The sequence below is a fragment of the Ursus arctos genome, unplaced genomic scaffold (genome assembly GCF_023065955.2).
Source record: "Ursus arctos isolate Adak ecotype North America unplaced genomic scaffold, UrsArc2.0 scaffold_18, whole genome shotgun sequence".
NCBI lineage: Eukaryota > Metazoa > Chordata > Mammalia > Carnivora > Ursidae > Ursus > Ursus arctos.
The window spans coordinates 60,319,646-60,341,130 of NW_026622852.1; the positions used below are offsets into that span (position 1 = coordinate 60,319,646).

The 21,485-nt window shown below is 59.5% G+C and overlaps 1 protein-coding gene across 1 annotated transcript in view; it reads right to left on the reverse strand.

Moving 5' to 3' along the window:
* EXD3 (exonuclease 3'-5' domain containing 3) overlaps positions 1 to 21,485 on the reverse strand; it is an 84,114-nt gene that overhangs the window by 4,578 nt on the left and 58,051 nt on the right. The window contains exons 19-21 of the mRNA XM_057313864.1: positions 17,519 to 17,572; positions 17,162 to 17,293; positions 2,124 to 2,217 (exon numbers count right to left, since the gene is read on the reverse strand). Coding sequence (XP_057169847.1) covers positions 2,124 to 2,217; positions 17,162 to 17,293; positions 17,519 to 17,572 — 280 coding nt within the window. The remainder of the gene's footprint in view (positions 1 to 2,123; positions 2,218 to 17,161; positions 17,294 to 17,518; positions 17,573 to 21,485) is intronic.

Below are 21,485 nucleotides of genomic sequence, written 5' to 3' on the forward strand. Positions count from 1 at the left end.
GTCTGCAGGTCGGCCGCCTCCAGCCAGCGGCAGGGCAGGTCATAGATGTAGCCCCCGGGGGCCTCCTCTGGGGCCGAGCCTGCAGAGGTGGAAGCATGGCTCTGAGTGCTCAGCCTTCGAGCATCCGGCCTCCACCCCACTCTTTCCCGCGGCTCCTCCCTACGTTGCCCCACCCACCCAACTCCGCCTCTTCTTACCCACGGACCCCTGGCCCTCCCCTCGGGTACTGGCCGCCACCCCTCACCTAGGGCACAGGACCATCCTCTGTACTGGGCCAGGACACAAACCCTGGCTTGGGTTGGGGCCCTGTGTCCGGAGACCCACGTGTCCTCGGGGGTGGTCCCACGTGTCCTTGGGGGTGGTCCTGGGGCTTACCTGCCTCCAGTATGTCCTCGCTTGGGGGGGGCTCATCACCTGTTAATCAAAGACACGAGGGACTGTCCTAAGGATGGGGCCTGGTAGCCCCAGTGCCCATGGTGCCCCTCCAGGCGCCCAGCCTCTCCCCCACCCTTAGCAGAAAGGGCAAAGGGCAGGGGGCTGAGGAGCTTTGGTGCCAGCCTGGTCCCCTCCCATGGGAACTCACACCTTGGAATGTTCTTGGGGCTCAAAGGTCCTTGGGAAACAAGTTCTGGGCGTGAGATTGGCCAATTAGGGCACTTGGGGGCCTGAGAACTGGCGGGTGGGGGCGGGGGCATCCCATCTGTGGCGATGAGCAGATAAGCCGCTGCCAGGGGAGCACATTTCATCACAGCCCGCCCCACAGCGGGCGGGCAGGGGCCCAGGGGACCTGCTGGAGCTCAGGGTAGCCAGCAGAGACCCTGGGAAGTGACCTCCGGACTCCGCGAGAGGGTCCCTACCCCCACTAAGAGCGCAGGGAGATGGCCAGGCTGCGGGCTGCCAAGGGGCCAGTGCAGGGCTGAGGCAGTGACGGCTGGGGAGCACCTGCCAGCAGGTGGGAGAAGTGTCCTCCCCGGTTCTGCTGACCTTCGTCCTTGGCTCAGCAGACATTTCTGCACAGACGGCCCCAGATCAGCGGCAGTGGAGGCCTGACTGGAGGAGCCCCTCACCCAAGCCCCACTGCCATCTTGGAACCCAGCTAGGCCACGACCTCCCTCTCCAGCTTGCCCTGGCCCGTCCGGCCTCCGCCTCTGCCTGGAGGCCCCCGAGGTACCAGGCGGCCTTCAGGAGTGCTGCCCACTACCCCAGGACAGGAGTGAGCCTGTGGGTGAGCACTGGGGGCTCAGAGGGGCCCTGCGGGCGGCACCCACATGCTCTGCTCCTCCCCTCCTGGGACCTGAAGGCGTCAAGGTCACCCTTCACAGAGCTGAGAGCTGCTGGGGTTGGGCACAGGCCATCATGTTGGCTCACCTGAAGAATGGGTGGCCCTCACTCTGGTCCCAAATCTCAGAGGGAGGCAGGAAGAACAAGTGGGGATGTCCTTATCCTGGAGAGGCACCCAGGCCTCAGGCTGACCCCCAGAGGGTGTCTCAAGACACTCTTCTATCCATTCCATCCTTGCCCTCCACTGAGGAAGGGCTGGGAGCCTAGGGAGCAGCAGCCAGGCTCCCTCTGGTGCCCCTGCCACAGGGTCCTTCTCTCTAGAGGGTGGAGGCGCCAGTGGTAGGAATGGCCAGGCACACTCACGGCCCTGGCCAGCAACTTCAAAGTCTGTGGGTGCTCTGTACCCTTTTCCTTCTGGTTTTACAAACACGGAAACTGAGGCTGGGCCCCTGCTTGGGGGGCGTGGACCTCTGGGGTTTGCCCTCCTTCCCGTCTGTCTTGGCTCACCTACCTTCAGATGGCTCAGCGAGGGCCAGTGGCACAGAGATGTGCCAGCAGGTGCCCATGTGTGCACACGTGTGTGCAAGTGAGCAGGTGTGCTGGCCTGTGAGCGTGCAGGCGCTTTGCATGCAGGGCCTCCTGGACAGAGGGTGGGGGACACCACCCCAGAGGGGCGAGGAGGGTCAGAGCTGCCCGGTCCTCTGGGCCTGCGACCTTTGCACGTTACACTCTTCCTACCAGCCCCTGGCCATGCGTGCACTTTCATCCTGGGGGTACCCAGTCGTGGGGCCACTGCCACAGACCCCACAGAGCCCGTGGCCAACCCCGTGGGGCACACACACCTGTGCTGCTGGGGCCTTCCTGGTGGCTGTCGAGCCACACCAGCTGCTTCATCATGTCCTTGGAAACCTTCAGGTACTGGTCACAGTTACAGGCCTGGGGACGGAAGGGGTGCCGAGGCCAGGTGAGGCTCCTTCCATCCTCCCACCCACAGCCTCACACTCCTTGCAGCTCTAGGTCTGGCTAGGGAATGACACATCCCTTCCGTCTCTGCAAGACAGGGCACACCACCTCCTGGAAGCCCTCCTTGACTGCTCTGGATCCTAGTGGGCCCTGGGCAGCCTCTTCTGGCTCCCAAGACTCTGTGGCACTCTGCTATCACCTGGGCTGTTTTCCCCAACCCCTGGGATCTTGAGGGCAAAGCCAGGCGTGGGCTGCCCTGGCCTGGCTCGGCATGGTAGGGGACATAGGGCCCAGCATTAAGGGGTCGGTGTAAGCAGCCCTACAGCTGACCCATCGGCTGGTCTTGGGTGAGCCAGGCCATTTCAGTGTCCATGTTTCTTGACGCTGCCTGTGCCTGTCCCCACTGGGCACCACATCTGTGACAGATCAAGAGGGAAGCTCCCACTTTTCCTTCTATTTGGGGTCCTTGTCTAGGACATGCCATGGGCCCCTGTGAGGAGTTCAGCTCAACCCTGCTGACCTTCCGGCGACTCCGGTGGAGACGGGGGCTTCTGGGGCCCACCCTGCCCTCCCCACACAGTTGCCCCAGGCTTGCTTTCTGATGGGCCTGCCTGACAGGGCGAGGGACCCCAGGATCCCCAGGGTGAGGTGGGGAGGGCCCCAAGGGAGAGTGGGAGGGGTCAGGTCTCTAGAGACCTGGCTCGCGGGCAGGTAGGCACGGTACCCATGGAGACGTGCACACCGGTCAGCCTGCAGGGGGAAAGCTGAGCCCAGAGCAGGGCCTGCGGGGTTCCCAGGCCACAGGGAGGAGGGGCCATGATCTGTACTCCCGGGATCACTCTTGGCCCCTCCTGGAGGAGCCTGGCCAGTGCCCTGGGTGACACGGTTCCTGGGGGTGGGTGGGTAGGTGGCAGCCACGGGCCCCTGGAGCCTCAGGGTGTGCCCACGTCAGAGGCGGTGCCCCCCTGCCCCCACACGCCCTTTTCCCACGGGGCTTTCGACACTGTGAGCTTGCTTTACCTATGGCCTCATGGCTCCACATCCAGCATCGGGAGCCAGGGCCTGGGAGTGCTGGGTGGGTGGGGTTGCCTCCACTGGGAGGCCTAGGTGGGGCTGGGGCAGGGCTGATCCCAGGCAGGACCCTTCTTCCTGCCTCTTTGAGGGGCCTCCTGTCCCCCTGTCCCCCTCTGCCAACCAGACGGCCCAGGCAGTCTGGGGGGAGAGGGGGGCTGGCCGCCTGGTCACGGATCCAGGGACCTTCCCGGGGTGCGGTGCGGGTGGAGCCCTGGCCGCCTGTCTGGCCCGTGGTCATTCCAGGTCCAGCTGGGGAAGGAGCAGAGAATGAGTGGGCAGTAGGGCCCTGGGCTGCCCACCACACCCCCGTTCTCCCTGTGCAGGCCACCCGAGAGGTCAGGGCCAGTAGGTGTGAGACGGATGGAGCACGGGCAGGCGGGTGGGGTCCTCTCCGAGGGCTCTGCCTGCCTGGCCGGGACCAGGCCTGGCATCCACACTGGGGCGGAGCTGCCAGGTCATGCTGAGTCACCGCACGCAGACAAACGACCGGTGCCATCCACAAGGACCTGGCCCCACCCTCGGGAACCGCCGGTGCCGCTTTTCCCACGGCGGCTGCCCACAGCCGGGCCCTTGCTGTCACCCCATAGGGCCTGGGAGGCCCTGCCCCACCCCCACCTCCACCTGGAAGAGCCGGTTCTGCACGCTCACCCCCTCTCTGCCCTGCATTCCCCATCTGTAGGAAGGACCAGCACCTAGGGCCTCGCTGTCCATCTCCTGTCCACTGTGGGGCCCAGCAACCCTTGCCTGACTGCCTGCTGTGGGGCCGCCTGCTGTGGGCGGGCAGCGGCCACCCCTGGAGTAAGGCTGCGGCCTGCCCTCTGGGGCTCATGGCCTAGCGCCTGCCTGGTCATGGACTTGGTGCCAGTCCAGCAGAGGCCCCCTCCTGACACCAGAGAGGTGCAGCCCTTGCCCTTTCCTTTTGAAGAAAGGGGGCTTCTTGAGGGGCTAACTTGCTCACAGTCACAGGGCCCTCGGCCTGCTAGGGCCCCTCACCAGGGTCCTCACACTGACCCCCAGGAGAGGGGGTGTGTGCCAGTGGGTCTGGGCAGACAGCAGTGGGGGTCCTGGGGGAGGCCCTGGAAAGCGGGGGCTGGCTGGTACAGTCCCGTGAGTCTGGCTTGGTCTCTGTGCACCCTCATTCAGTCTGGGAGCCCAAAGGTAGGGTTGGCTTCCACCCCCAGAGCCAGGCTGGGTGGGAGGGGCCCGGTAAGTTGGGGGCAGGAGGGGCTGGGAAGGCTTCTGGCTTCCCTGTCCCAGGGGTCCACCTGCCTGCCTGTTTCCCACAGCTCCTACAGCTGCTCAGAGCTAACGCCTGCCATGCTGTCCCGACTCAGGGCACTCCGTGGGCCTGGGGACCGCCTCAGGAAGGGGCACGAGCCCACGAGTGGGATGCTGTCTCCTGGGGGCTGGGCCGCCAGCAGGGCCTGGTCCTGAGGACTGGTGGGGCCCATGCACCGGCCGTTAGGCAGGCCTGACCTCTCGGTCCACCCTCGACAGTCCCCTGCCCCTCCCTAGGGCCTGAGGAGGGTGGGAAGGGCCTGCTCTGGTCACTCCCCAGGAGGTTTGGTTCTCTGGGCTTCTTGGGTGTGTGAGGAAAGGGTACAACAGGGATAGCTGTCCATTCCTCTGAGGCTAACACTTGGCAAGGGGCAGCGGGGGGGGGTTGGGGGGTCAGTTCCCAGGTGTGGGGAGCCATGCCCAAGAGTGGGCCTGCTCTCAGCTCTGAGCCCAGGAATCACAGCCATACCCACCCAAGGGAGTGGTCGTGACCAGCAGAACCGGAGCCGAGCAAGAGGCAAGGTCACCGCATCTGTCCTGAACTCTGTCCCTGGAAATGTCTGTGTGCCCAGCTGTCCTGGGCGCCCACCGCTCCTAGATGCTCACCTGCCCCGGGTACACGGGCCTCACATAGGCGGCCCTGGTCTGTGGGCCTGTGGGGGTCTGCTGTGCGCCACCAGTGGACAGCTGGTACACAGGTGTGGAGCGGAGGCGCAGCCCCAGCCAGAGCCACGGAACGTGCAGAGCAGGACCAGGAGGCAACTCCACCCCTGGGCCTAGCAGCCCATCTCAGGGCTGAGAGCAGCACTGAGTTCTGTTGGTTGCCTAGAGGGAGAGAGGGGGGTGGGATAGGAGCCACACCTGGGGCTCACTGGGGCATGAGGCATGACAGACAACCCATGCTCCTCCGGGTGCGGGGCAGCGGGAAGGCACCTGCCTAGGCTGGGAGTCCAGTGGAGGGTGCGGGTGACACTCCACCAGCAGCCAGGCCTGTGACCTGAGCTCCCCACTGCAGGCTGGCCCCATTTTCCCTGTTCAGTGGGCACCTGGCGCAGCTGAGAGCTGTGGCCCCAGCTCCCAGCAGGGCACAGGGCTGGGCCACGCCGGTGTCCTGCTATCAGGGCTTTCCAGTCTTCCGAGCGAGGGGCGGGCTTGTAGAAACCTGGCTCCAGCCTGATGGCAAGTGCTTTTCGGGCTCCAAGCAGCGCCTGCCAGCACCTGCAGCCCCCACCCCCCGTAAGGGATGGGAGGACCCAGACCCTGGAAGGCCACGTGCTGGGATTTTCTGACACCACAGGCAGGGCGGATGGGGGCTTCGGCTCAGAAGCTGTGACATGCTCTAGAGTAATGGGCATTTCTTGCTCCTTTAGAGCAAATTAGGAGAACAGCAGAGCATAAAAAAGCAGAAGAAAATCAACTTCCCCTCAACCCACCACCTGGTGGGAAAAGCCAGCATGGCATTGAGAAGGGTTTTTCGTTTCCGGCACCTTCCCAGAACATACCTACACGCAGCCAGCGTCTCAGATGCTCACGTCAGGGGACTGGGGGCCCTGGAGGGTCTCAGCCACAGGACACCAGGGTCACTGTTCCCGCAGCATTTTCTGCCCATTTGGTCCCTGCCAAGCGCCACTTCCCCTCACTGTCCACACTTGCTGTCCTGAGATGGGCAGGTCCTAAGGCTTTCCCAGGCTGCCTTATCCACCGTGACCCCTCCACAGCCACCCCAACAAATGGTGCCGGGTGCAGGGCCAAAGGGCTGGGATGAAAGACCCCTTCCCTGGGGTGTTGGCCTGACACCTCGCTGGACGGGGTGGGACCAAAGCCCCGGCAGGAAGCAATGAGGCCTGGGTCTGCTCCACACCTCGTTCTCCCACACTGTCCCGGCAACACCTCATGAGGCCCTGAACCATCTGCCCCCGACGCTGGGGCTGTGACCCTCCTCCAAGACCAGGGCATCAGCCAGCTTTGCCCACGAAGACCCTGCTGGCCCCCGGCACGGGATGTTGCCCAATTTTGCACTGGAGACGGGCCAGGGGGACTGCAGTTGTGGCTGGCCCACAGCGGAGATGCATGGGGCATCTGTGGGGTGTCAACCCCATCCCGCTGGCCAGGGACAAATGCTGGGGACAGAAGGGCCAGGCCCTAGGCCCTGGGCAGGGTGCACGGCTGCAGATGCTGTACTGGCCTTCGTGGGAAGGATTTTTTGTTCTTGTTTTTTAAAACATTTTATTTATTTCAGAGAGAGAGTCAGAGATATCGAGAGAGAGCATGAGCAGGGGGAGAAGTAGAGGCAGAGGGAGAAGCAGGCTCCCCGCCGAGCAGGAAGCCTGATACGGACTCCATCCATGACCCTGGGATCAGGACCTGAACGGAAGGCAGACACTGCACCGACTGAGCCCCCCAGGCGCTCCTTATCATTGGGTTTTAAACCCCCCCCATAGGGGCGCCTGGGTGGCACAGCGGTTAAGCGTCTGCCTTCGGCTCAGGGCGTGATCCCGGCGTTATGGGATCGAGCCCCGCATCAGGCTCCTCTGCTATGAGCCTGCTTCTTCCTCTCCCACTCCCTCTGCTTGTGTTCCCTCTCTCGCTGGCTGTCTCTATCTCTGTCAAATAAATAAATAAAATTTAAAAAATAAAAAAAAAAAATAAAACCTCCCCATAGGGGCGCCTGGGGGGCTCAGTCCGTGAAGCATCTGCCTTTGGCTCGGGTCAGGATCCCAGGGTCCTGGGATTGGGCCCCACACAGGGCTCTGTGCTCAGCGGGGAGCCTGCTTCTCTCTCTGCCTCTGCTGTACCCCCCCACCCCCCAACTCCTGTGGGTGCACTCTCTCTCAAATAAATAAATAAAATTTAAAAAGCAACAATAATTCTTTTCCATCTGTGAACAGGCTCATGGCCCTCCAGTGGCCTCCACCTCTGATGTCTATGACCTGGGATGGCAGCCTTGCAGGGGCCTTGCTCCAATGCCTGCCCTGCCCCCAGGTCCAGGAAGGTCAGTTCTCACGGGCCCAGCCCTTCGCTGACCTGGCCACTGCCCATCCCCTTTGTGGGGCCGGGACAGTGTCTCCACAGAGTAGGGCATGGGCCCCCGAGGGGGTCAGGGGCCACAGGTGCTGGGGCATGCTGTGCGAGGGCCCGTGTGTGTGTGTGTGTGTGTGTGTGTGTGTGCACGTGTGTGAGCTGGGGCTCCGCAGGTGTGCCCCTCATAAGCACCAGCCCCAGAGTGGCTGAGCGTGTGTCTGCACGTGAGCCATAGTCGGAGGCGTGAACAGGAGTGCATGGGACCGGGCATTCCGCGGTGTGGACACAGGCCTGGTGTGACGGGTGTCTCAGGGTGAGTGGATGGGACTTCGCGTGTTCCCCCGGCCCCAGGAGTGTATCTGTGTGTATGGGCAGCCTGTAGGCAGGAGCCTGTGTGCATCTGGTCGGGCAGTACAGGAGCTCGTTCCTGGGGGGTTCTACGTTTGGGAATAACCACCTCCCCAAGCAGATGGGGAGCAGACAAGACTGGTTCTGAGGGCACGGGGTCAGATGGGAGCAGCCTCAGCAGCCCGGCACCCCAGGTCGGGGACCTTGGCCGCAGAGGGAGGTGTATACCTGGCAGCTGGAGCCAGACCCCCAACCTCCGGCCGGGCTGTCCTCCTGCTGCCAGGACAGGAGGGCCACGTCGACTTCCTGAGGACCTGCCCCAGACTCTCCGGGAGTAGAGCGCCCAGCTCTAGAGCTGCCGTCGTGTGGGCAGAGTGGACGAGGGGCTGACAACCCGCAGGGGCCCTGCAGCCACGGCTGGGGTGAACACCCTAAGACCCCCTGGACATCCCTGGACCCCTTGCTGGTCGCTCTGATGGCGAGGGAAGGAGGAAAGGGCAGTGGATGGAGCGAGGAGCCAGCCTTGGGCAGAAGCTCAGTGTCCAGGACGCAGCATACGTGTCAACCAGGCGTGAATGGGAGGCACTGCCTGCCCAGGTCACCCTGGCCAGGGACATATGGGAGGGTCACAGCCCTTCCCCCAGGCTCCTCGGGGGCTTGCAGGACTGAGCCCTGGGAAGCAGCCACAAGGATGGGCAGGTGAGCTTCCTGCTGGGTGTCCCCCCACCCTGGGTTTTTGAGCTCCTGAAAGCTCCTCCCCCAACTGCACCAGCCACAGCCCCCACTGTGTGGGGACAGCGGGGCCAACAGTCCAGTCTGGGCTCTCTGAGGCTGGGCAGATGGCACCCCACGTTCCAGCTCACTTGGGTGGACTGGGGCTGACATCCAGGGAGGCCAGCCAAGTGGTGTGAGCCGTGGGGCCCAGATAGGTGGCCAAGTCCTCCTGCCCTGATTCCTGGAGCCTGACATGGGATGGTCACAGCCCCCCCCTCCCCCAGTGGGGGCCAGGGAGAACTGGGGCCCTAATGTGAATTTCAGATAAAGTGTGGGATACACTTCTACGTGAGAAGGTAGCCACTCTTTTCTGAAGTTCACATTTAGCGGGAGTCTGTATTTGCTTTTGTGAAGTCCGCGCCCTAGCCTTTCCAGGCTGTTTGGAGGGAAAGAGGCCCCAGGACCTGCTCCCGTGTCAGGGAGACCCCAGTGACCCAGTGAGGGGTCAGTGCTCACTGTCCCCAGGCACTAGGGAGGCACAGACAGGGCCCCCTAGGTCTCTCCATGAGGTGTGGGGGGCCGTAACCACTTGCCCTGGGTTAAATCAAATAGAATCTGGGCCAGAAGACGTCCTCTAGCCTTAGGCCCTGGGGGTGGGGTGGGACTGTTTTCTGCCCCCCCTTGGGCAACCTCAGCAACCCCTAGGCGGCACCCCCTCCAGGAACCCCCGCTAAGCGCACCGCCCATCCCGGGGCTCCCGGGCACCCCAGTGCAGCGGGCGCAGCGCGGCCGTTCCCAGACGGGGGAGGGGCAGCGGGCCGTGAGAACCAGCCGGCGGCTGGGCCGCGTGGGAAAGCGGGAGGAGGGGCGGGCGGGGAGGGCGGGGCGCGCCTGGGAACGGCCCCCGCCCCCGGCCGGCCTTTGAAAGGGCCACTCAGGACACCCGGCGGAGATTCAAAAGCAAACGGTTGCACGCCTGCCTTCCCGCGCCAGGACCCAGGGCGAGGGGGGCCGGGGGACCCCTCCCACCTAGGGCCGCGGGGTGGGGGGGCAATGGGGGACAGGCTAAGGGCGTTGGGGAGCAGCCTTGGTTGTCCGGCTTCCCCAGACAAGTGGAGCCAGGCCCTCAGACAGCAGGCAGTGGTCTGGGACCCCAAGCGCTGCACCCTGGGGTCTGAAACTGCCTTAAGGTCTGTGGGGCCTGTCTTTCACTCAGAGCAGCTCTGCCCCACTGTGTTCCCAGCCAAGGGAGAGAGGAGCCCCAAAGTACTCCTCCAAAGGGTGATGGTCTAGAAATCGGGCTGGGGGCCTGGAGGCCTTCCTGGAGGCAATGACAGCCGACCTGGGGCTTGGCAGGCCAGGTGGAGAAGGTGGGAGCTCAAGTGAGGCAGGAGCTACAGTATGGTGGGGAGCCAGCGTGACTGGGGGCTGAGCACAGGGCAGGGGTCCCCTGGCCCTTCTTCCTGCTTCCTCCCAGGGCCACTGAGTCAGGCCAGGACAGGTGGTCCCTTCCACCACCACTTGTGCCTTGAAATGGGTTTTCCAAGATGGGAGGAAGAAGCAGTCCTTGCCAGAGCCTGACTCCCCCCACTTCTCCGAGAGACCCTCCACCACCCACTCCCCCACCTCCAGGGAGGAGTGCAGGGCTTGGTTACGCAGGCCCCTCTCCCTTTGTAGGGTTATTCGGAGGCCCCTCCCTATCTCTGGCTGGCCCTCGCTCATGCTGTTCCGCCCTGGATGCCCCATCTCCCCTCAGAGACCTTTGGGGTCTACACTCGTCCTGAATGTGCTCCACGCACAGGGGCTCTGCCTCAGGGCAGTGGGTGGGCAGCGAACAGGCTGCCCCGGAGCAGGGGGAAGAGGACAGGCCCCACTCCCCAGCGCCAGTAGGGGAGGGAAAAGTGGCTAGGTGCCCCGCAGCACTGGCCATCTACTGGTCCCTGCCCCATCAGGATACGGATGGAGTAGTCACTGCCTGGCGGACCGTCCCCAGACCTGATCCACAGCTGCCCATGGCCACCTTTATCTGCAGCCCCAAGGGGCTCGCTGCCCCTGGCCTTACACTCCTGAGGCCAGCCAGGCCTGTCTTGGCTCCCACATCTAGGGCTGAGTGGACCATGGTCTGACTGCCCCCTGGCTCCCGGGCCCCATTCCTGCTTTGGGGCTGGCAATTGCTCAAAAGGAAGAAGAGTGCCCACCTCCCCCCATCAGAGGCCAGCCAGGCCCCGAGGCATGGGTCAGGCCCCTGAAAGGGCCAGTGGGTCCCTGAGAAAGCAGCTGTGGGCAGTGTAGGAACACAGAGGCGGGGCTGCTGCCAAGAAAACTATTTATGGACGCTGAAATTTGAATTTCATGTTTTAGCCGCGGGCTGCGGTGTGCTGACATCAGGGTGTGTGTCTCAACCTGCCACTAACCCCAACCCCGGCTATGGGGGGCCTCGTGCTACTCTCTCCCTGAGCTTCAGGGTCCCTCAGACTGTTCCGGGGCGGGGGGGGGGGTCCGCTCTGCAGCCCTGAGCCTTTCCCTGCCCAGCTGGGAGGCCTCATCAGCATCCAGTGCCCCCCGCCCCATGGAAGGCCCATCGCCAGGGGCCAGTTCTCACCAGACGCTGGCACGTGGCAGGTTGAGGGGCTGGCCTTTCAAAGGTCTGGCCAGGAGTTCTGGATACTCCATGGCTTGGGGCTTTGGGTAGTGGCACGGTGACAGCAGCCCATGGAGGCACAGAGCAGAGAGGGGGAAGGACCTTGGTCCCCAGAGACACGGCCACACTCCCAGACTTTGTGTTCTGGGTGCCAGGCCTTGTCTTACTGTCAGGGGTGTCTGGGACAGTCATCCAAGAGGACGACGCTGAGGGTGCCCACATGGCCAACTCTGCCCCGCCCAGCCTCTTCCACTCCTGACCTCAGCTGGCCAGCTCAGATGACACCCTGGCCCAGATAGCCAAACCTGTACCGTCCCTCCTGAGGTGGCCAGCGCTGGCTGGGGGAACCTCCCTGCTGTCCTTCCCCCACACTCCCAGGGGCCTGACTTGGGCCATGGTTGTGTCTGCCCAGGCGACCAACACTCCACCCGCATCGTGGGTGTCCGTGCACCTGTGGACACTGGCTGGGCACCTGTGCTCCCGTCCCCTCACACTGTAGCCAGGGCAGCAGGAAGCACCCATTTGGGTGGGTGCACCCATGCTCTCTGAATTTCAACTTTAAGCACATCAACCCCTTCTGAAAGTGGACAGGACATGTGTTCACTCTTCCATCAACATTCAGGGGGTACAGCCCGAGAAGCCCTGTCCAGAGGGGACCCCACACCGCTGATGGGAAGGCCCATGAGAAACACATGATCAATGACTGCTGGGTCCTGGGCCCCCACCACACAGACAGACATGAGAAGGAGAAAGGAGCTGTGTACCTGGGTGGGGGCCTGGCATTAGCGGGGCTGGGGACTCACACCAACCTTCCCAGGTGCTGGCCCAGAGACACCTTGGCAGGTCTCAAGGCCACAGGCGTAGGGCTGGCCCTCAGACCTCCTCTCAGCCCAAGCCACTCCAAGGGATGACACAGCCCAGGGAAGCGTGGGCTGGGGGCAGAGGGCCTGGCGTGGACACATGACACCGGTGCCACTTGTGGGTTAGGATCTCACGTGAAGCTGGCTGCTGGACAGGCTGGCATCCAGAGACAGCCCTGCTTTAGTGTCCAGGATGCAGGTGTGGCTGTCATGCTGGCCCAGGCTCTTTCCTAAAGTGGCCGGGGTCAGATCAGGGCCACCAGAAGCTGAGGGGCCCCCAGGCCAATGGAGTCCAAGTCCTTCGTCCCCCAGGGCCATCTGGTGGGAACAGAAGCTGGGGCTCTGGCTGAGACCCATGCCTTCTCTGGAGGGAGGGAAGCTGTGGGGAGAGCCTGGAGGTGGCCTCATGGGGTGATCACCCCAGGCCCACACTGCTGTCACCCCCGGGGACTGCACCAAGCTTGCTGGTTGGGCCATCACCCTGGCTAGCATCTTGAGTCGGGCGCACACTGGCCTCAGTCCCTGCCAAAACCTACTGGTGGATCCCACTGTCCTTGAGGTCTCAGGACAGCGCGGAAACCCGACGCCAGCTGCTCCCGACCCATCCTCCTCCAGAGCCCCCACAGCCGCTCCTCCTGCAGCCTCAGAGCCAGCGGGCCGGGGTCTCTCCCTGCGCAGGGTGGTGGCCACCCCTCTGCAGCCTTTGTGCCTGTGTGACCCTGGGGGCACCGAGTGTGGGAACGGGCCTGGGGGCAATAGAGCACAAAGGCTGGGGAGGGGCGGGGTCAGCGGCCGTCGCCCCTCTTCCCGTCGGTCCCGGTCTGCAGTTGGTCATCAGCATAGAGGGAGGGTCTGCAGGCCCAGGGACAGGGCCAGGCCCAGGGGCAACAGCCCTGGGCTCCAGGCGTGGGTGCCGGGGGGTCGGCTGCCCTGGAGTCCCCTCACGTCCCTAGGTCCTGGGAGCCCTCTGCTTGCCTCCCTCCCCTGCCAGACATCAGTCTGGGCTGCTGTCCACCTCTGTCCCAGGGCCCCTGCCCAGCCCTTTTGCCTCCCGGGTGCCTGTAACCCTGTAGCCCAAGGTCCGGCCTCCCCTAACTGCAGGCTTCTCTCTGGCCCAACACCCTCTCCCTCCTGGGGATCCTGCAGCCAGCACTGCCTGAGAGCTCCCCAAGGCGGGGTCACCGTCCCGCAGAGGCCTCCCCTCCTGGGTGCCCACTTCCGGAGGCCAACGTCATTGACTCCCAGGACACTCCCCCACTTCCACATGGGGGCCACAGCCTGCTCCCCACCACAGCGGAGGGGGACCAGAGGGACAGTAAAAATAGACATTACGCCTAGCCATGTCAGGGGTTCGTGCTCAGGCTTTTTTTTTTAACTCAAATTTCTTTGATAAAATATTTTCCCATGGTGGACGGCACTGGGAATGTCCTTTCGGCGGATGTTCCTGATGGCCAATCCCAGGCCCAGGTCGCCAGCTTCAGGGGTCACGATCCTGCCCACCACGTGAGACCCGCCGAATCCCTGGTGTGGGCAGGTGGGCAATCTCCCTGCCTGCCACAGGCCTCCACCACCTGGCTCTGGCCCTGGCACGGCTGTCCTCACATGCAGATGCCCCAGAAGGCAGACCCTGTGCCCTGGGCACACGCCACGTGGAACGTCAACACAGCCTGCGGTCAGGGGCTAGGCACTGGGTGAGGTGTGGCCATAGACCCCTGGCCAGGCACCTAACCCAACCTTGGGCCGGGCCTCCTCCCTCCGCATGTCCAGCCTTGTACCCTGATGCGCCCGCCCAGAGAGTGGCCAGGCTCGCTCTGGGAATGCTCTGTGTGTCCAGTGGGTTTTCCCTCTGGGAATGGCACTAAAATAGCACAAGGAAGTGAAGGAAAATGGAAAGTCAGCCTGGCAGTGGGAGGTCTCCAGGGAGGCAGCCCGCTCCAGCTGGGGCCAGGGGCGACAGAGGCTCTGAGCCATCAACCAGGGTGCTCAGGCCCACCGGAGCACGGGACAGGGCCCTGAAGGCCCAGCACTGCACAGAGGCCCTCCCTGGGTCAGTCCTGAATGTGATGCTCTCTGCTGGCCAGTGGACAGCACCTTCTGCTGCGTAGATGGGCTTATGAGCCAACAGCCCTGTGGAGCCCCACGGAGCCCCACGGAGCCAGCCTTGTCGCTGTGTTGAGCCTCAGGCTATCACCCTAGAGCGTCTGTGGGACACCTCTTCTGTGCTTCCTGGTGTTTGCCCTGGTCCACCCTGCCTGGCCCCGAGAACAGCGTCTCCCCCGGCACTGGGCTGGGAGCAGGGGTGGCCAGTGTGCAGGATGGGGCTGAGCTCCTGGGGTTCAGCTGGGAGTGCCACGGTGGATGGGCTCCGGGAGCACTTGGTGGGAACGTGGCCGGAGGCCTGCCCAGACCTGGTCCTCACACATAACTGCCACACATCAGTGAGCCACCTGTCTCACAGTAACTGGGTATTTGGCCTGAGAACCTTGGTGGCGACCCTGGCCTCAGGCCTAGGCACTAACGCTACCAGCTCGCTGACCAGAGTACGCTCAGTCCTCGCACCCTTCCCAAGATGCCTCCCTGGTGCCCACGGCCGGGTCCAAATTTAGAAATCCTGGCTTCTCAGAGACTCCCTTCTCTGCCCACCTGGCCCTATAATGCTGGCCTTTCAGGGTCCTTATGCACATTCATGGGCCCTCCTAAACAGCTATCTGCCACCCGGGGAGGGTCCTGGGTGGACCCTCGGAGCTGAGCTCAGCTGGAGGCCACTGGCCACCCTGGGACCAGAGGGCTCCCTGGGCCCTTTCTTGACAAAGGCCCATCAGGTGTTGATACAGAGCCTTTTACCTGCGCCCCCACTTGCTGCCCACGCAGTGGCCAGCCCTTGAGTGCGGCCACACACACAGCTCTCTGCCTGGGACCCCACCCCATCCCCTCCAGCCCGGTACACCCTTTGGTACTGGGGTGGCTGCCCTCTGCTTCTTGGCCAGTGCGGCTGCATGGTCCCAAGTCGCGGACCCTATCTCTGTCTTCCTCACCAGCTGGCCTCGTGCGGGTGCACGCCTACCGCAAATACGGACAGTGCCAGGCAGGGCCCCCAGACGAGCAGTGAGCAGGGGGCTGAGGCTTCCCCTTCCCCACGCCTCGCCCCAGCCTGGATGGGCTGGTGCACCTGCCTCCAGACCAGACCCCAGGGAGCCCAGACCCACCAGCTACGGGCAAAGCCTAAAACCCAGGAACCCAGCCATAGCCCTAAATTGTATTCTGAGTCCGCTCTTGCTCATCTGCTCAGGGGCAAGCCCCCTCTCCTCTGGGCAGGCCCAGCAGCTGCTCCCAGGTCTCCCACCCCCCACCCGATGGTCACAACCCTCCGAATGTGTCCCACCTGCGGCAGCACATACATAGCACCCCCCCCCACTGTCCCCCCATGGGCCGTCTTCTGTCCTGGGTGGCCGAGCGCCCACCTCTCCGGCCTGGGCACCGGATAGTCCCCTATCAGGGCCGGTGCAGCTCTGCCTCCCAGCCTCTGAACTGGCTCCACGAGGCCCCGCAGGCGTGCGCGCACAGCCTGCGGCCTGCCCCTCCCACCTGGCAGGGCAGGGGGGCCCTCGGCTTGCAGGCTGCCAACTGCGGGGACAGGAGGCAGAGCACGCACAGGACGGACGGGGCCAGGGAGGCCGTGGATGCTCTTCCCCGTGCAGGGGTGTGGTGGCTCAGTGCCCTCGCAGGCCTGAAGGATGTCAGGCTGCTCCCCAGCACGAGGCTTCCCGGGGCGCCAGTGGGGGTTTCCTCCCAGCTACCCAACTTCCTGTTTTCTCAAGAAAACTTAGCAGCAGAGGCTCTGAAAAGCTCATTAAAATGCCTCCCAGGCGTCCCGGACGTCCTGGGGTCTTTACAACACTTGTCGGCTTGAGCACAAAGAGAGGCAGCAGACAGGGTTCCTGTCCTCCCAGAGCTCACTGAAGGAAAAGGCCCCATGGAGCACTTCCCGCCACTGGGTCAGCCACTGTCAGTGCCGGCAGGGCAGGGGGCCCGGGGGTCTGCACAGACTGCACCTGAGGCCTGGCGGTGGGGGTCCAGGCCCTCCTCCCTCCCTCCCACTCTGCTGCGTGCACGCCCTCGGGTGCACAGTCTCCTGACTCGGCCTGTGGGTTGAGGTCCCATGTGCCTGGCGGGAGGCCACCCCTCCCCTGGCACCGTGGATATGAGGCCCACTGTCCACCGAGCAACTGGGCTTAGGGAGGTGCTCCTGACGGAGCTTTGTCGTGGCTCCAACTACAAGATATCCTGGGAACAGCCAGCACTCTGCACCAGGAGCCATGGAAGCGTGAGAGGACTGGCCCCGAGGCCCTCTCTGTCCACTGTACCCCGTGGAGGCCCCACATGGAGCACGGACATGCAGCAGCTCCCCCTCAGCCAGACGGCATGGGGCTGGAGGAACTCAATGCGCCCAGGCACCCCCTCCCTGGCCCAATCAGCAGACGGTACCCAGGCCCCAGACCCCTCTCCGATCTTAACCCTGGATATGGCTGCCCTGACCTGGCAATTTCTTCACCTAGACCTTTCTAGATGTCAGGATGGACCCAGTGGCCATCTGTGGCTGTGGACATTGCCCTCCAAAAATGGGACTCCCCCCAAGCCAGATGCAACGTCAGTGGACTAGAAGCCCTGTGGGAGGCCAGCCCTGGACACGGGAGGAAATGCCTGGATTGAACAGGTATCCCATGTGAGCTGCTCCCTTGGCCATGCCAGTCCCAGCACTCTGCCACCCCTGGCCCCAGTGGGGGTGGGAGGAAGAGGAGGAAATGCCACAAATGGGGCAGTGGCGGCTGCTGCTTGCAGGAGCACAGACCCCAAGGCACATGGCCTCTGTTGTCCTGCCATCAGCCAGAGACGTGCTGGTCTTGCCCATCACGGAAGTGGCTTCCTGACAGCCGGGGGCTCACACATCAGCCCAAGGCAGGCCTGGACACATGGGACCCACCTGGCAGCGGCTGAAGATGTCTGCATGGGTGACACGCACGTTGAAATGCTTGAGCACGGCCTTCGCCTGCTGCTGGGCTTTGAGGGAGCAGTCCACCGAGAGGCAGCGCCCAGCCCCGACCTGGGCCCGGAGCTGCACAGAAGTGTGGCTGCTGAGCTGCAGCCATGGAACCCAAACCTCTCCAGGCCCGCCTCCCCTCCCCCCGCTCCGGGGCCAAGAGCCCGCCCTCAGCCCACCCAGGGTGGGACAGCAGTGTCGGGTCAGCCCCCACTCCCATCAGCCTCATGGTAAGACCCCGGGGTGGGGGTGGCCCAAGGGCCGGGCTGAGGCTCCCTTGGAAAGGTGAGGGGCCCTCACCTTGTGGTACGGCAGCCCTGATGTCAAGATGATCCTTCCCTCCTGCCTGGCAACCTGTGCAGGACGCAGATGGACAGGTGAGGGGCACACCGGTGCTGGCACCAGGGCTGCTTCTGCCCCCATCTTCCCTGGGCGCCTCCCTGTCCCCCAGGGCTGCCTCTGTCTGGGGCCTGGGCAGCCAGTAGCGTCCCGCAGCCGGAGTCCTGGGCATTGCCTTGTGGTAGAGATTTGGTCTTAGAATCTGATGGACATTTTACATAATTGCAAACAAAACTAAAATTTAAAAAGCAATGTCTAAAAATCCAAAGAAGATGGAACAGATGAACGGCACAGAAAGGTGTTCTAAGTGACACGAAAGCCCAGTGCGTTGGATGCACATCTCCGGGGAGCTCCACCACAGAGCAGAAACGGAGGACAAGTCTACTGCTGGTGAGAGCACCAGCGTCGCCCCTCGGGAACATTCACGTGTCAACTGTGACTACAACAGATGCGTCATGCGGTGTTGGGCCGGCTTCAGCGGACAGAGGGGTGTGAAGGAAAATGAAGGACATTACAGCACGGCTTCAGGCCCGAATAGAAAGCTTCACTGTGCATTTCTTATACACACATACTGAGAAGTATTTCACCACTCCGGCTACCATCAAGGCCTAGAACTAAGAACCAACCCTACAGCCAGGAGCAGCCTGTGCCCAGACTTGGTTTCCCCATGGGTGGAAAGGCAATCAGGGCTTTTTTGAGACATAGCTGATTCCAGGTCTGAGGCAGAAAATTCACACAACGAAGCTGGGCATCTCGTCGCGTCGGAAAACGAAGACGCTCTCAAAGCCCACAGGTGTCCTAGCCAAGGGCTCAGGGTGCCGTGAAAGCGCCCAAACACCGTGGTGCCTCCCGATGGGGCGACAGCAGCAGCGTACAGAAAGGCCAGGCATGGCTCTCGCAATGTGTTCGGCACGTTTCTAAACAATCGTTACTTATCTCTGGAGAACGCAAGAGGCCACCCAAAAGCGTAAGGGCTAAAATGATAAAAATCTTAAAAGAAAACACGGTGGGGGAAATGTCATGGCATTGGACTGGGCAGTGATTTCTTGGATATGGCACCCAAACACAGACAACAAAATTAAAAATAGAAAAATTGGGCTTCATGAAAATCATAAACTCTTGTACATCAGAGGGCACCATCAAGACAGTGAGAAGACAGCCCACAGAGTGAGTGAGAATATTTGCAAATTGTGTGTCTGTTCAGGGATTAATATCCAGAATATATAAAGAACTCCTACAACCCGACAACAAAAAAGCAAATAGCCCAATTAAATATGGGCAAGGGACTTAAATAGATGTTTCTCTGAAGACGACGTACGCATGGCCAACAAGCACAGAAGAAGTGCTCAACATCACTCATTATTAGAGAAAGACAAATCAAAAACACAATGAGATACAAATTCACTAGGATGGCTTTTTTTTTTTTTTTTAAAGGAAAATAAGTGTTGGCAAGGATGTAGAGAAATTGGAGCCCTCGTGCATTGCTGGTTGTAATAAAATGGTATATTCACGGTGGAAAACAGTATGGCAGTTTCTCAAAAAGTTAAACACAGAATGACCATATGATCCGGCAGTTCTACTGCTAGGTCTATGTCCAAAAGAACTGAAAGCAGAAACTTAAACAGACACCTGTATACCAAGGTGCATAGTAGCATTATTCGCAATAGCCAAAAGGTGGAAAGAACCCAGGTGTTCCAGGTGTTCATCAACAGATGAATGGGTAAACACCCCCCTCCAACACACACACACTAGAATCTATTCAGCTTTAAAAAGGAAGGAAATTCGGACACATGCCACAACGTGGACGAACTCTGAAGACATCATGCTGAGTGCAACAATCTAGACACAAAGACAAAGAGCCTGTGATCCCATACATGTGAGGTATCTAGAGAAGTCAAATCCATAGAGACAGGAAGTAGAATGGTGGATGCCAGGGGTGGGGGTGGGGGATGCAGAATGATGGTTTAGGGTGGACAAAGCCTTTGTTTGGGATGATGAAAAAGTTTTGGAACCCATAGTGGGTACACATCACTGTGAGTACCCTTAATGTTACTAAACTGCATACTTAAATATGGCTAAAATGATCAATATTTTGTATATTTTACTACAAAAAGTAAGAAAAAAAGCAATAAAGCAAGTGGTTACTTTGTAGTGATAACAAATATACATCTATGTGACGAATAAAAAACCAAAAAAACCAAAACAAAAACAAACAAACACAACTGAAGCAAATGTGAGGAAAGAACCAAATGAACGGACAGTCAAGAGAAAATACGACTAGCTACGCAGAAGTGACCAAGGAATGATGGCAAATGTCTCAACAGCAATGATGGACACCAAAAAACAAGGCATTACTTTCAAAGTTTTGTCAAACTACAATTATAAATCCAGAAACATTCTCTTTCAGAAGAGAAAAGACATAGAGGTTTTCCAGGGAAAAACAGCCCCAATGAAAGGATGTAGCAAAAGACATTCTTTTAGCAAGAAAGAGCTTGCTTTTTCCTGGAGCAAGGTCTGTTGCGCATATGCGCATCCACACATCATGAATTCTAAAAACCATCAAGTACATAAAACAAATACGATAATGTCTAATTTGTAGAATTAAGAAAAACCACATTATGTTAAAATACTGGAAAATACTAGTAGGTAAGTTGGAAAAGGAATAAGAAAGCTGACTTGTTCTAAGATCCCTGTATTAACTTTAACTTCAGACAATGTTAACCCAAATATAAATGTTAAAAATTCATAGATAATTTCTAAAAGAACGGAAATAGAACTTATAACTTCCAAGTTAATAGAGAGAAAAATAGAAAAAGGATAAAAAAGCTAAAAGAATGTTAAGAAACAAAGGGAAAAAATAACAGAAAAAGTAGGACCAAGAGAAAACCCAAGTCAGGGTAGTACAAATGAACCCAAAGTACATCAGCAGTTACATTAAGTGTAAACAGACTAAACTAATAATTTGAAAAGCAAAGATTGTCAGACTAGACATTTTTTTACATTCAGCTAAAAGCAGCTTATAAGAAATACATCTAATATATAAGAGTAAAGGCAGGTTGAAGGTAAAAAGCAAGGGATGATATACAAACCCTAACCAAAGAATGTTGGAGAAATGATATGAATATTTGTTAAAATAGACTTCATGGCAAAGAGCATTATTAGAGTCAAAGAGGTTTACCTCATAATTGTAAAATATTTCACTTAACAGGAAGATATAAGGATTCTAAAAAATATATATGCATATGCACCTAATAACACAATTTAAAAACATATAAAGCAAATTCTGACACAACTACAAGATGAACCCACCATCTTCAGGAAACTTCAGCCCAGAGAATTAAGCAGGAAAATAATCAAACAAGATACAGATGATTTGAGCAACACATTAATTAAGCTTGATCTACTGTGTGTGTGTGAGAGAGAGAGAGAGATGGAAATGAACATAACTGGAGAATATGTATCCTTTTAAAACCCATGTGGAACATTTATAAAAAGGGTCATCTACTTGGCTATGAAGCAAGTCTTCACAAATAGCGAAATCGGTAGTGTATAGACTATGCTCCTTGACTACTATACAGTTAGGTAGAAACCCATTTGTAGAAAGGTAACGAAAAAGCTCCAAAACTCCAAGCCTTCTGAAACTGAAAAACAGCCTTCTAAGGAACTCTTAAGTCAAGTAACTAATTATAATGGGCACTCAAAAATTGTGAGAACTATAAAATAATAAAAGTATCACACATTAAAACTGATGGAATGCAGTGAAAACAGTACTTCAAGAAAAAATTTATGATCTTGAATGTTTACATTATAAAATTTAAAAGGCTAAAAATTAAGGAGCTAAGCACTCCCCTTGGAAATAACCCCAAGAAAGCAAAAGGAAGGAAACAATAAAGATAAGAATAGAAATTAATGAGATAGAAAACAAAAA